The sequence below is a fragment of the Mesocricetus auratus genome, unplaced genomic scaffold, assembly GCF_017639785.1.
Source record: "Mesocricetus auratus isolate SY011 unplaced genomic scaffold, BCM_Maur_2.0 Super-Scaffold_100676, whole genome shotgun sequence".
NCBI lineage: Eukaryota > Metazoa > Chordata > Mammalia > Rodentia > Cricetidae > Mesocricetus > Mesocricetus auratus.
Window position 1 is genome coordinate 117330589 of NW_024429266.1, and position 13364 is coordinate 117343952.

The 13364-nt window shown below is 42.7% G+C and overlaps 1 protein-coding gene across 1 annotated transcript in view; it reads right to left on the reverse strand.

Annotated features, from left to right (window-relative positions):
* Cpvl (carboxypeptidase vitellogenic like) overlaps positions 1–13364 on the reverse strand; it is a 104349-nt gene that overhangs the window by 16504 nt on the left and 74481 nt on the right. Inside the window, exon 12 of the mRNA XM_005076812.3 lies at positions 9051–9233. Coding sequence (XP_005076869.1) covers positions 9051–9233 — 183 coding nt within the window. The remainder of the gene's footprint in view (positions 1–9050; positions 9234–13364) is intronic.

Here is a 13364-nt window from a genome sequence, read left to right on the forward strand (position 1 = left end):
CACACTATATATATATATATATATCACAAATGAAATAATCAACACAGGAAAATGTAAATTATCAGTATAATGTGTGTGTGTGTGTGTGTGTGTAGATACATTCTATTAATTTAATCTGAAATCACTGGGTCTAGTAAGGTCTTGACTTTAAATTAATGAGCACCAAAGTCATTTTTAGATATCAACTGCCATGTCTGTGACAGTGAATCTGATATGAAAATGGCTCATCTTTCTGGCCAGGTAGTCAAAGGCGCCACCAGTGCCACTGTGATTTTTTGCCTACATTCTAAACAAAGGAAATGCCCAATTTCATAATTCATAATGGAAGGAAATACTATTTTAGCAAAAGATTAGTAAAAATAAGGATGTGATGTTTTTCCTAGGCTCAGTGACCTCTTGAATCCTAATCATAAAAGACTCTAGTCCTAGGCTAAGAAGCTTTATTGAATAACTGAATGGAAATATTACGTTTACTCATTAAAAGACCAATAGACTTTCCCTTACCTCTGGCACAGAAATCCCTTATGGTATTTGACCAACAGTGACTAGAAACAAATTCTCTGTGGTCAGTGACCAGTGCTTTTGATGAGAACTAACACTCTGGATGGTATTTAAAGCAGACACTGGCCAAGATAATCCCTTCTCTGCCAGAGAAGGACAGATGCAACCCTATGTGAGACCACTACACAGCAAAACCACATAGTCGCTCTACAGAACAAGACTGCTAGCTTGGAGGAAGGGAGCTGACTCTTTGAATAAATAAAAGCATTCTTCTACAAATCTAAACCACCAACAGCCTCCCAGTGATTCGAGAGAACAAGGCCTACTTGTAAACCAACAGTGCATGGCAAGAGCGGAAGGTGAAAACTTAGCTTCACTTTTTGGCTGAAGATTTCAGTGAACCAAGGCAGTGGACTCCACGGAGGGGACGCGCCATCTCCAAATGTGATGCCTCTGAATATTGCTGATTTTTTTTAAAGGGTGCAGCTGTGCTCTCTGATTTCTGACTAGAAAACTAGTCAGTAAAATCGGTCAGAATTCAGCAATGCCCCCTGTGGATCAGAAGACATCTGTACACACACCAGCCACATGAGGCTCCTGCAAGATGAAGGCCACAGTAGCGCCAAAGGGAACAAAAGACAGCGCAGTTTCTACTTTCAGATGTTTTCTGTCCTTTGCCCCAAGAATCATATGGTCTTTCTCTGGGGTTTTCTTGACAAAGATAACACAGTAGAAAAAAGGTCATGTGATTTTCAGGTGCAGACCTTAAAAGGACACTTGTGAGTTTTAATCTGACAGACCTGCTGCCATGTTGTGTTGACGTCCAGACTAGCGTACTACCTAGACGTCCCCAGAGATAGAGAGAGAGAGAGAAAGAGAGAGGGGGGTGCCCCAAAGCGGGGACCAAGCCGACACCCCAGCTTTAGCAGAGCTCCAGCTGGATCCAGCTGTGTGTGTGGCCTCAGCCTACCCTGCCTGAATCAGTACCCCCAACCGAGTCCAGTCTGTCCACATGCTTGTGAGAAATAATAAACTGTGGCTTTACAGCACCTAGTTTTAGAAACATTTGTTATTACACAGTAAATAACAAAAAGTAAAACTGCTTTCTGACGGGTCTTAGCCAGGCTTTCGTCCCTAGAGACCAGGGTTCCTAACTTACAATCTAAGAAATGAAAATGAGGTCCAATCCATCTTTCTTTATGTCTTGAGTTAAGTTTTATTAGCATTTAGAAACACGTGTATGTATATATGACTTTCACATACATACAGTATGGTACCTTGTACATGTGAATGCCCCACCCATTAATCCATCTCTCTAAAACAGGTAGAAGGCAAACCTGTACTGAGAGCGTGGACAGACTGTATATCACACAAACCTAGGAAGACAGTTTCCTCTGTGGTCTTACACAAACTGCCAGCTCCCACAGTCTTGTCCTGCAGGCCTGAGAATGGCCATGGGCATTATCTGGCAGGAGCCGTGCTAAGTTCAGTGACACCTCTGTCAGGAGATACAGCTCGTGGAAGCCCTCATCTGGCATTCCTCCCACCGCCTGAGCCTGTGTCAAGATGATGCTCACCTAGACCTGCCCACATTAGATGGCTGAGTGGCTGGAATATTTCGACCTGTGAGGATCAGCCTGATGGAAATCCTCTCTCCAGACTGCCTCTCCGGCTTATCTGGACAGCATCTTATTTTCATCTTGCCCTTTTTCCTACCACCATTGGTTCCTAGTGCATAATCCCTAAAGTCCTGAACTCCTGCTTTTGGAGACCCTAACTGTAGCTTCCATGAAAATTTGGAAGGAGGTAGGGTGTAGCAGACTGCCACACGTTTTCTGCCCACAATCGCATCAACAAACCAATGGACCGTGCCAGGTCTGGAAAGTAGAGACATAGACTGCAAGAACTAGGGAACACCTCTCTACAGAAGGCAACAGAGTTAGGGGAGGGGTGGAGATAAAGATCTTTCTTAAACAAATGCTGTAACAAAGCCAAGACACATTTCTGAGCACTAATCTGTATTTGATGATGTAGATATAGGTAGAGCTGGTCTGAATGTTTGCCTTGGTCCAGTGTATTTAAAGAACATCTCATCTTCTCACAATTAGTCCAAATGTTAAGGATGCATTTATTGCTCCTTGCCTCCCTAGGCCATGATGAAGACCCTTCTGGAGTCAACTGTCCATAACAATCCCCCACATTATTTAAAACTGTTTTTAAAAAAACAACAATAACAACAGGTGAATACAGATATGCGGCTTTGCTACTTCCTGGCCTGGGTGGACGCTCCTAGGAAACATGTAAATTCCCAGTTGACTTTCCCTCTCCATTTAAAGACCACCCAGTGGCCATCCTCTCCTACTGTTTTGAATTTTGTATGGTCACAAAAGACAAACTAAAGTTGAAGTTAGTTTTAAAACTTTCTGTCTGCATGTTCTGCCCTCTCCCTCCTCCACCTAAGAAGTGTTCTCCAACGCTGCAAACATCAAAGACCTGTCCACTTGTCTACTCTGAGCAGAACCCGCAGTGGGTAAGGAAGAATTCTCCCTCTGTCTTCTGAAGCCTTGCAGGATCTGCAGAAGCATAGTTCCCTGGGCATAGGGGACATGGAGAAACTGGTGTATGCCTCCTTCTCAGTCCCTAGTGCCCCACTAGGAGAGCTATCACCCCATTAAGTGGGCATTCTGGGTATCTGTGTAGAGACAAGTCTCCTTTAGTGTTTTTTTTTTAACTAAGAGTTACGGTGTTCTGCAGAGGCTGTGGGTTCTTTCTGGTAGATGTATATGCATGCTCTGTCCTGTGTGTCTAAAGTTCACAGCGAGGTCCATTTTCTTCATCATCGGGTGCGTGGCATTTGGACTGTACTCCCAAAGCTAAGCCCCACAGAGAATGCCTTTGTTCACCTGGAACTTCCTTATTCTTCTCCAGTCCCTCATCTCCACAACCACTAGGCAGTTCTAAGGCATTGAGCAGGGTGGCGAGGGGTCCTCCCAGAATGCTCAAATCACATATACAGAATGCAGGCTCCCTGCTGCGAGGCAACTCCTCCCTATTGTCAGCAGGCATGGGCCTCTACTTCTTTTGTTTGTCTTCTGGAAGCCAGGGAAGTGTCATTTTGTTTTCCATGTTTCTTGACTTCATGGGAAGTGTCAGATGGCTTGGTGTGATGCTAGCCATGGGTTTCTGGCTGGTGGCCAATTCCTCTTTCTACCTCTGTGACACACACTGTCCTGAGCATCTATCCTAAGTTGGTAGTTTTGTACAGGATGCAAGAAGGACATGTGTGCAGTCTCAGGTACTCCACAAGGTTGATGGAGGGCATGCAATAACAGGTGGCTGAGGAGAGCCGTGTGTGCTTCTGAGATTTGCATCGCTAAAATGAGCATGTCGGGTTAAGGAGGAACCATCCATCTGCCCTTCACAGCCTGGTGTGTATGATTGCCTCTGCAGCCCTTATCTTTCCGTTATGGGTTGGTTTTGAATGAAAAATACTTTCTTAGATCATGAATTTCACTGTTTATAATTTTTCAATTGTTATATGCATTCTTGTACACAATCCAGGTAATAACAATGGAAGCAGAAACAGTAACATTTATCATGAGTATGGTAGTCCTGTGGGTGTATTCACAGCTGAGTCATCTCAAAGGTTCGTGGCAGAAACCACAAAAGGGATGTCTTGGAAGTTCATGATCTAGGCACTAATTCTGCGTCTGGAGATGATACTCTCTTGCCTTGCAGAAAATGGCCAGCTCCCCATGCCATTACGGAGCATGTTCTCTGATGTCTCCCATTAATAATGGCAAGCACATTAAAGAAAGGCCCTGCCTTATGCATTCATTTGACCTTAATTATAACTTGTAGGTCCTATCTTCACATGGTGTAGGATTATAGTGATTGAGTGTGTGTGCGCTCATGCATGTATGTAACAGGCAGGTTAAATAAAATGAGTTAAGCAACATGTTAGAAATAGAAGTAAAAATGTGTAGCAAGCCAGCAGAAAAGAAATGTGAATCATGGAGAAGAGAGTGACATGGTCTTCATGTCTGGATTTTGAGGATCTTTTTGTGATTTTTTTTCTTTCTAATGTTAGGGACCAAAGCCAGCACCTTAGCTGGATGAACACTCAAACCCTAAGGACAGCCTTAGAGGGAGAAAAAAGAGACGATGGGACATAACCAGCCCGTGAAGAAATAGAGGCTGACAATTTTATAAACCCGACAACAAGAACAACAAATCCTCAGATTATAGTTTCACAATGCCCAAGAAGCCGTTTTCTGCTACTGTGATAAAGGAAGGGTTTACCTCAGCTTGCACTTCCCGGGAACAGTACCTCACTGAGGGAAGCCAGGGTGGGAACTGGAGACTAGGAACCTGGAGACAGGAAGTGATGCCGAAGCCATGGCAGGGCTTTCCTCCCCTGGCTTCCTAGTTTGCTTTCTTGTGCTCCCTAGTATCACATGCCCAGAGGTAGCACCGCCCATAGTGAGTTGGGTCCTCGAACATCAACCATTAACCAGAGAGAGAGGCAGGGGGCTACATGCTTGCTTACAGACCATTCTAATAGGGGCATTTCTCAATTATCATGTCTTCTTCCCAGGTGGCTCTAGATTGTGTCAAGTCAGAGAAAAAAAAATACACACTTGTGGTGGTTGGAAAGAAAATGACTCCCAAAAGGAGTACCACTATAGGAGATGTGGCCTTGTTGGAGGAAGTGTGTCACTATGGAGTGGGCTTTGAGGTCTTTTTTTCAGTCTTCACTGAGTGTGACTTAGGTCAACTTCCTGATGCCTCTAAGTCAAGATGTGGGGCTCTCAGCTCTGGCACCACATCTGCCTGCACGCCACCACGCTGCCCACCAGGATGATAATGAATCGAACCTCTGAAACCATGAGTGAGCCCCGCTCCCATTACATGATTTCTCTGTAAGAATTGCTGTGGCCATGATGTCTCTTCACAGCAATAGAAACCCTAAGACACCACTCAATGGCAACAATGACAAGCACAGCCTTTGTAGGTTCAAACAGTGGAACTAATGGAAAACAACACAGAAAACACCTTGGAAGGTGTTAAGCAGAACAAAACACAAACCATTTTCAAAGCAGCATCCAAAAAGCTAATGTCTGACTCCTCATCACAAGGGTTGCAGGAGAGGACAGAAGATACAGCCTTCAGGAACTCAGGGACAGCAATTAAATACCATTGCATGAGACACGGCTTTCACAATTTCTCACAATCTTTCACAATCAAAGGCAGCTTCCCATTGCACTAGACATGGCCTTCCCACTCAAAGGTGACAGACAGACACTTACAGGCAAAGACAGAGAACACATTGTCAGCATGCATTTCTAAAACATGTGCTAAAGAGTTTTCTGAGGGGACAAGAAACATAATGTCAACTGACAGGTTAAATGTGGAGTGAATTCTCTGTGAGTACTGGGAGGATCAAATGCTGTAAATAACGCCTGTTTAACCCAGAGAGGGAATTGTTTTTTATATTGGCATTAAGTAAGTCTGGCATTCTATTGTGCTAGTACTATTATAAAACAATCTCAGAAGAATGACAGCTCACAGATGTACTGATGGAAATAATAAAATGACATAAAAATCTATGGAGATAAAATTAAAGGAAACAGAAACATGGAGCTAAGGGAACAAATAGAAAACATCTAGCAAGACAGTAGATTCTAGGCAATCAGTAATTACGTTAAATGCAAATGTATGTCAGGATCCACAAAAAATAAAATCCATTATACTGTGTAGAAAAAACACATCTTAAATATGATGCTGTAAAATGACAGAAAGGGAAATGCTGAAGAAAAGAAAGGGATCCCATGTGCATACTTTAAAAAGAAACGTGGTATAGTTACACTACTATCAATCAAGTTGACTTTACGATGAGAAGCATCAGAACAAACAAAGAGAGAAGCATCATAAAAACGTGAGATTTAGTGCCAGGAATGTGTAACAAGGATTCTATGGCTGTATGCATTGAACAGCACAAAGTCAAAGGAAAGATAGGGCAATCTTCAACCACAATGGGAGATTTTAAGAGATCTCTCTTGTCAACTATGGGGGGAGGCAGAGACAAAGAGACTGAGACAGAGACATAGACAGAGAGGAGAGACAGACAGAGGTAGGATAGAGGAGAGAGAGACACAGAGAGGAAAGAGACAGAGAGATAGACAGAGACAGAGACATAGACACAGAGAGACAGAGACTATGAAACAGAGAGAGAGAGAGGAAGAAGAGACGGAGAGAGAATTGTTCTACCTAGGTATATAGCCCATGAAGCAGAATGACCACCAGGGTAAGATATACCCAAGGGTGTGAGAGTAGATTTTTCTTGGATTAACCAGCAGCCATCTAATTGGGCTTAACACCCACTCAATAGGAAAAGATTCATGCCTGGTTTTGTAAATCTAGCCAAGTGCTCATGGCTGGTGAGGTCATAGACCACTAGAAGAACAGAGTACTGCCAATTCTCTAAGCTGTTATAATTACCAACTACATTCTAAATATGTTTCCTTATATCCACAGAGAAGTGTAACTGTGGATCAAAGAAGCTTCTTTTTGTAGCAGACAGAGACATCATAGAAATCCATAACTGATCAAATGCACGGAACAACTGACTGTGGGGTACCCATTGGCAACACATCCCTCTACCTAAAGTTTAGGGAGTATTGTAGAAGAGGGCATGGAAAGATTGTGAGAGCCAGAGGACCATGGTATTTGCTTCCAGATAGTATCTTCTATATAAGACAGAGAGTTGCACTTAGGAAATTAACAATATGATCACCTAAACAAGACTCATACAGTGACAACACCAGTTGACATTCCAACATAGATGGAGGAAATCTCACTAGGCCCCAATCCTGATAAAGAGCTACAGTCAATTAATGGCTGAAAAGAGAGGGTGGCAGAGTCTTCTCCAGGGATGAGGCCTCTATTAGGTTAGTTAGCCCGTCTCATGTGGTAGCCTTAAATACATATATGTATGAGTAACACTGACGGGACTCAGCAGATCATGTTTGTATATACATATGCATGTATACTAAGAATAATTAATGAAGAAGAGGTTATGAATTTGAGGGGGAGCTGGGGGACACAGGAGTTGTGTGGAAAGGGTGAGTGGAAGTGATGCAAATTCTCAAAATAATAAGTGTAAAAATTTTAAAAAGACCTTATTGACATAAAAAGAATTACAACTAGCAACTGAAGAATATAATTGCTTTAAAAGTATATAGGGAATTTTTGCCAAAAATAACCATTTTGAGGGCCAGAAAATAAATTTCAAGTGGTTGAAATTATAAAGAATATGTGGGCTTTTAAACCACAAAGTTACAATAGAGTATATTACCTTCAGTTTATAATAAATACAAGAATGGAAGACTCAAAATGATTGAAAATGAAGCAATACACTTCAAAATAACCCACTGCCAAAGGGGATAAAATACAATGTAAATTATGAATGTTTTAGTTCATAAAACTATAATGAATTTTTGTGTATACTTAAGACCAAGGCTAACATGCATCTAACATATATTGAGAGCACATATAGAGTGAAGGCAAAAGGTTTTGTCTTTTAAGCCTGTCTTAAAAATTTTTAAAAAGACAACAAACAGCTCACAAAAAAAGGTAATAACATGAAAAAAATCACAAATAATAAAATAGGACACAAAAACACAATGAAAAAAATCAACAACAACAAAACTATTTGTTACTTGAAATCAGTAATAACTTAGTTATGGTTCAGGCAGGAGAGAAATAAGTTATTAATACAACCACAGATCTTAGGAGGAATTAAATGAAGGTTACAGGAACCTATGGATTCTAAATTTTAGGTGAAATTGACTAGTTTGTGAAAAACTAAAGCCTATAAAATGTTTTCTTAGGAAAAAAGTTGATTAATCTTTCCTTACAGAAATTCAATCTGTAATTTGGAGCTCTTTCTTAAGGAAGTCTTCACACCAGCCTAGCTGGCCTCAGCTGTGCAGTTCCCTAACACTGAAAGTTAATACTGACCACTGGGAAGGGAGAAGATGCTTAGCAAGGCATGTTGTGAAGTCTACAAAGGACTGTTTCAAAACTCAAGGAGAAAAGACAATTTCAGGAGAAAAGTGAGTGATGCTCACTCTGTAGGGTCAGCTATGGAGAGATCGTGTTCTAGTTAGCTCTCTACATGACTTATAAAGACATATTTACAGATAGATGGTGGGCAGTTGCACTGAACCATCCTCAAATAATTGGCCAAGTTCCCTTTGACTCCCAAATAGCCTGGATTTTTCTCATTAATGATCTGCCACTCTGAACTTTTCCAGTGTCTCATTATGTCTTCAGCAATGTGTAGTCTTCTTTCTGCCTTGACATCAATGCTCTCAATTTTGACAATAGGGCCCTATCTTCTCTGTTGAAGAGATGGCTGTAGGAAACACATCTTGGCTGTCCTATGACTTGGCTGTTTTGCCTAAGGACAGCCTCGTCTCTGTGGTTCTTATGCTTTATCCTACCAATCCACTCCCATGACCTGTGTGCCTCAAATGTTTGCATACCTGATGGAATTTATCCACTTGTCGTACATAACCCGCCACATCGCTATCGGATTTGAAGATCTTCCAAACCTTTCTTTCTGCCTTTTTGTATTTGTGTGATCCTTTCCAGTCCATGGCCATCAAGGAACGCTCTGTCAGGACAGCTGCCACGATGATATCCAGTTGGCCATTGTAAAGCAGAACCTGAAATGAAGTTCAGCCCTCAGCAAGTACTGAATTCAAAAGGAATAAACAACGGACAAATTCAGGGATGGAGGGTAAACCTGAATCAGAAATGAAAACCTGAGCTTTAGAGGCAGTGTCCCAAGAGGCTAGCCTAGCACATCTGAGACTCATTTCCTTCCAGGTCACCATACACACCAGCAACCTGAGAGAAATTCTGGTCTTGTCTCAGCCAATGAATCCTTACAAACTTAATTTATCATAGTCAACAGGCAACTGTGTCCCAAAAGGTAAGTGAAGAAACTTTCCTAGACTCAGTCAATGTTGATCTCTTCAGTTTCCATGGTTGCCTGGAATTGGATTCCAATGTGCATGCTATTTCTGCCTTTGAGATGCAGCTTTCTTAAAAGTTTTAAGCAAATTTAAAAGCTCTGTGTGTGTGTGTGTGTGTGTGCGCGCGCGAGCGCGCACGCTCATGTAGGCGTGAGTAACTCAGTTGGCTATCTAGGAAGAGGGTATATGTATTCTAATGGAACCAAGAAACACTACACTTTGTATTTTACATTGCTTGGTCCTCCCGTGTCATTTGTAGCAACTGCAACTTCTTCAAACAAAAAGAGATGCAAATACTCAAATAACCCAGTACCACTCCCAAGGTTTCTTTGCTTTACTGTGATGGCCACTCATCCACAATGAGGGAGTCCTTCCATTCCAGAACACACCTTTTCTTCGCACAGGAATGGATACTGTAGAGAATCCCGGAATGATTTTCCTTCTCTCCACACAACTCATCATTCACGTGTCAGGGGTTTAGAGGTATGGATACTTTCTGTTCCCGGTAATACTATTTTGTGAAATGCATCCTAGAAAAGAATTCATTTAACTATGCTCCTTGAATCCCTTTGTAAACAAGAACTTAACAAAAACCCAACACATTGTAACTGGTATGTAGTTAAATGTACTGTGGTACAGGAATTTTATGGGATAGTGTAAAGTCATTTAAGTATTTGGTTGAGCCATTAGATGAGGTGGGATATGCTTATCATAGAACTGAAATATAAAAGCTGAAAGTCTAACATAAGCGATATTACAGTTACACACACACACACACATATGTGAAATAAAAAGTTTGGAAAATGATGTGGTTCCCTAATTTACACAGTAGAGCCCTGAGTCACTTCTATTCAGCTACATTGTTAGCATGGTACTAACAAGATCATAATTATCATAAAGCGTTGCCATTTTACCCAATCAAGAGGTTTTCCTAGACACTGTGAAACCTTTGATCTACTCCAAGGCTCTGCTTTGGCCTCAGTGGGGAGACCTTTGGTTCAAGTCTTGGATATCAAGTGTTTGCTACATATGTTTCCATCTCTGCATGGCACAGGCTTCCTAAAGGGCTTAAATGTAATTAAAAAGCCCAGGATTTGACACACTCCCAACCCTCAAACAGAGGTGGGATAGGATTCAGGCTAAGATGAAAGAGTCCTGGGCCTGCACCACAGGAACACTCAGCCTTTTATGTCGCTCAGCCACCATCGCCACCCCCTCTCCTACACAGGAACCGAAAGGAAAAAGTCCGTGATAGATTTAAGGCCATTTTTAAAGACTTGACTCAACTGAGCAATAAAATATTTGCATTGTTTATACAAAACACTGCCTCAAAGGCTTCTAGTACTTATAGTCTGTGCAAAGCCTTGTATAGCTGTTCCAGCCAAAAGTATGGAAACAATTACATGTGATGGGTACCAGTGAATGAGGCTCACATGCTTCACCATTCTAGGAAGGCCTCATTATGGCTGATTAACAAAGATAATCACATAGAAAGCCATCCTCCTTCCAGAGTTCAGAGAAGAAACGCAGATTAATTAGCAGTTGGTCAGGTTGTCTGTTCATCTGGGCTGACCATAGCCATGCTGTGAGCTAGCATCTTCTCCCAGATGTTTCCCTGGGAGCTACCTTTTTATCATCACTGTACCTTGGAAGCCAGCATAAGTTTGTTCTCTTGTTTCTTTTTTCATTGGTAAGGGGCATTAACAAAAGCCATAGCTCACAGGCTTGTCAGCACAGTATTGCAGCACGTGTTTGCTGATCTGAACTGAGACAAAACCCATCCCTGAGCTGCTTCCCTTATCATTCCAAACTTCACAAACAAGAACACCAACACTCTGGGACAAGGTAGTGAGGACCAAGATGCACAATCTTGTGTGTAGAGTGATGTAAAGGACTCACTTTTGGGGGGTGGGGGAGCAATGAATAGCCTTTCTTTCCAAAGCAAGGCACACACTTTCACTTTCTAAAAGGCACGCAAATCAAAAGCAGCCGAAGAGGGATTAAATAGATGGTTGTGACCATGGTGGTTGCCAACTTGGCTTTTTGCTGAAGCACGCTTGCACACATGTCAATGAGGATGTTTCTAGAGATGATTGGCATGTGTGTTAGTGAAGGGAGTGGGGAAGCACCTGCCCTGAACATGAATGGTACCCTTCAACAGGTTGGGGACCCAGATGGAAGAAAGAGTCAAGAATAGCAGAAGCCTGTGAGCCCCATGCTCAGTCTTCTTCGGAAGATGCAATGTGTTACTGCCACTTCTCATAGGTTTTCCAGACTCTCCAGGTTTTCAATGCACACTTGCACCAGTCACACCCTGGCCTTAGGGTGGGTGGCTTCTTGGTCTTTATCAGGTGACCTCAAGACTGAATGAGTGGGCGAAAGAGCCCAGGGGCAGCACCTGTGAGCTGAGAACCCAGGCACCTGCAGTCTAGAAGCCATGAGCTCAGGAGCTGCTTACTCACATCCAGAGAGACACATGGATCTCAGGGTCATGCTTGACCCCACACTCCTGAAGACAACGAAAGATACACACACACACACACACACACACACACACACACACACACACACACCCTGGCTTTTCCCAGATATGTCAGTAGGGATCTAACTCCATTTGTCCTACACTGAGGCGTTTCCCAGGACCAGGATTTTCAGTGCTAAGAGCAGGAGAGTCCCTCAAACCTTCCCACTGAGCATGATGGCAATTAAACAAAGTCTAGAGACAAGGAGAAGAGATAGAAGTGAAACTTAGCTACAATCCTCATCAGCCATGCGTCAAATTAAACAAGAAGGAGAGACAGTTGGAGCTCCTCTCCAGTAATGAACACTCCAGTTCCCTGCACTCTTGCCTGTCAGCTGTGAGACCGACAAGGAGCAAAGGCATTCTTGCAGTGTTTTCCTTCGCTCTCTGGGAGGGCTGGCTGGTTAACTCAGTAAGGCTAGTTGCTATGCTACAAGATGAGAAAATGTTTATTGTATGAAAAAAGAAATCAGTCAAAAATTGGGCTCTTATTTGTTTATATGCTATAACAGCCATGCTCTTAAAACACGTGCATGCTTTCAACTTGTGAAAAGAATGAGGAAATGTGCCGGCAGTGTCAAAGCAGCCCAAGCACGATCAACTTGTTTCACAGCTCCATTGGTGTCCAGTGTTTTAGGTCACGTGGCTGCAGTGCTTGTTGAGGTGAAAACCTGCATGACAGGCGGGGACACCAAGAGCAAACCGGGGGCCTCAGTTTGACTAAGAATATGGCAGAAGAAGCTGCAAGCCTCCAACACTGCCAGTCCTGTTTCTCACAGCAACTAGAGAGAACAGTTACACTTTGGTTCTTAGATCATCTTAAACCTCGTTCCAAAACTGAAGGGCCAGGAAGACAATTACCTTTCCATTTTTGATAAAAAGCAGACGGTGGGCCCATGAGGTGTCTCAGCTGCAAAAGTGGCTTGCCACCAAGTTTGGTTTTAACGCTTGGAACCCACATGGAGAAGAAGAGAGCTGACTTCGTTTTAGAGCTCTCTTACTCCGTCCACATGTGTCCTGTGGCACAGTCACCCATGCGTCCACGGATGCACACATATATAAACACAAGAATAAGTGGAATAACAAGGCACAGGAAGAGTGTTTTGATCTGTGTTCTGAAGCATACTCCTCTACCTGTGACTTTGTTCTTACTCGCCTTCCCGAGGCAGGCCTAGGTACGTGGTCACTGTGTTGTTAAGGAAGCCGTGAGTGTATGAGTTACTAAGTGGCTCCTGGATCCCAGACTTTCACATTCCTATTCCCACCTAAAAACTCCTTCAGGAAGCAACCTAGACCCT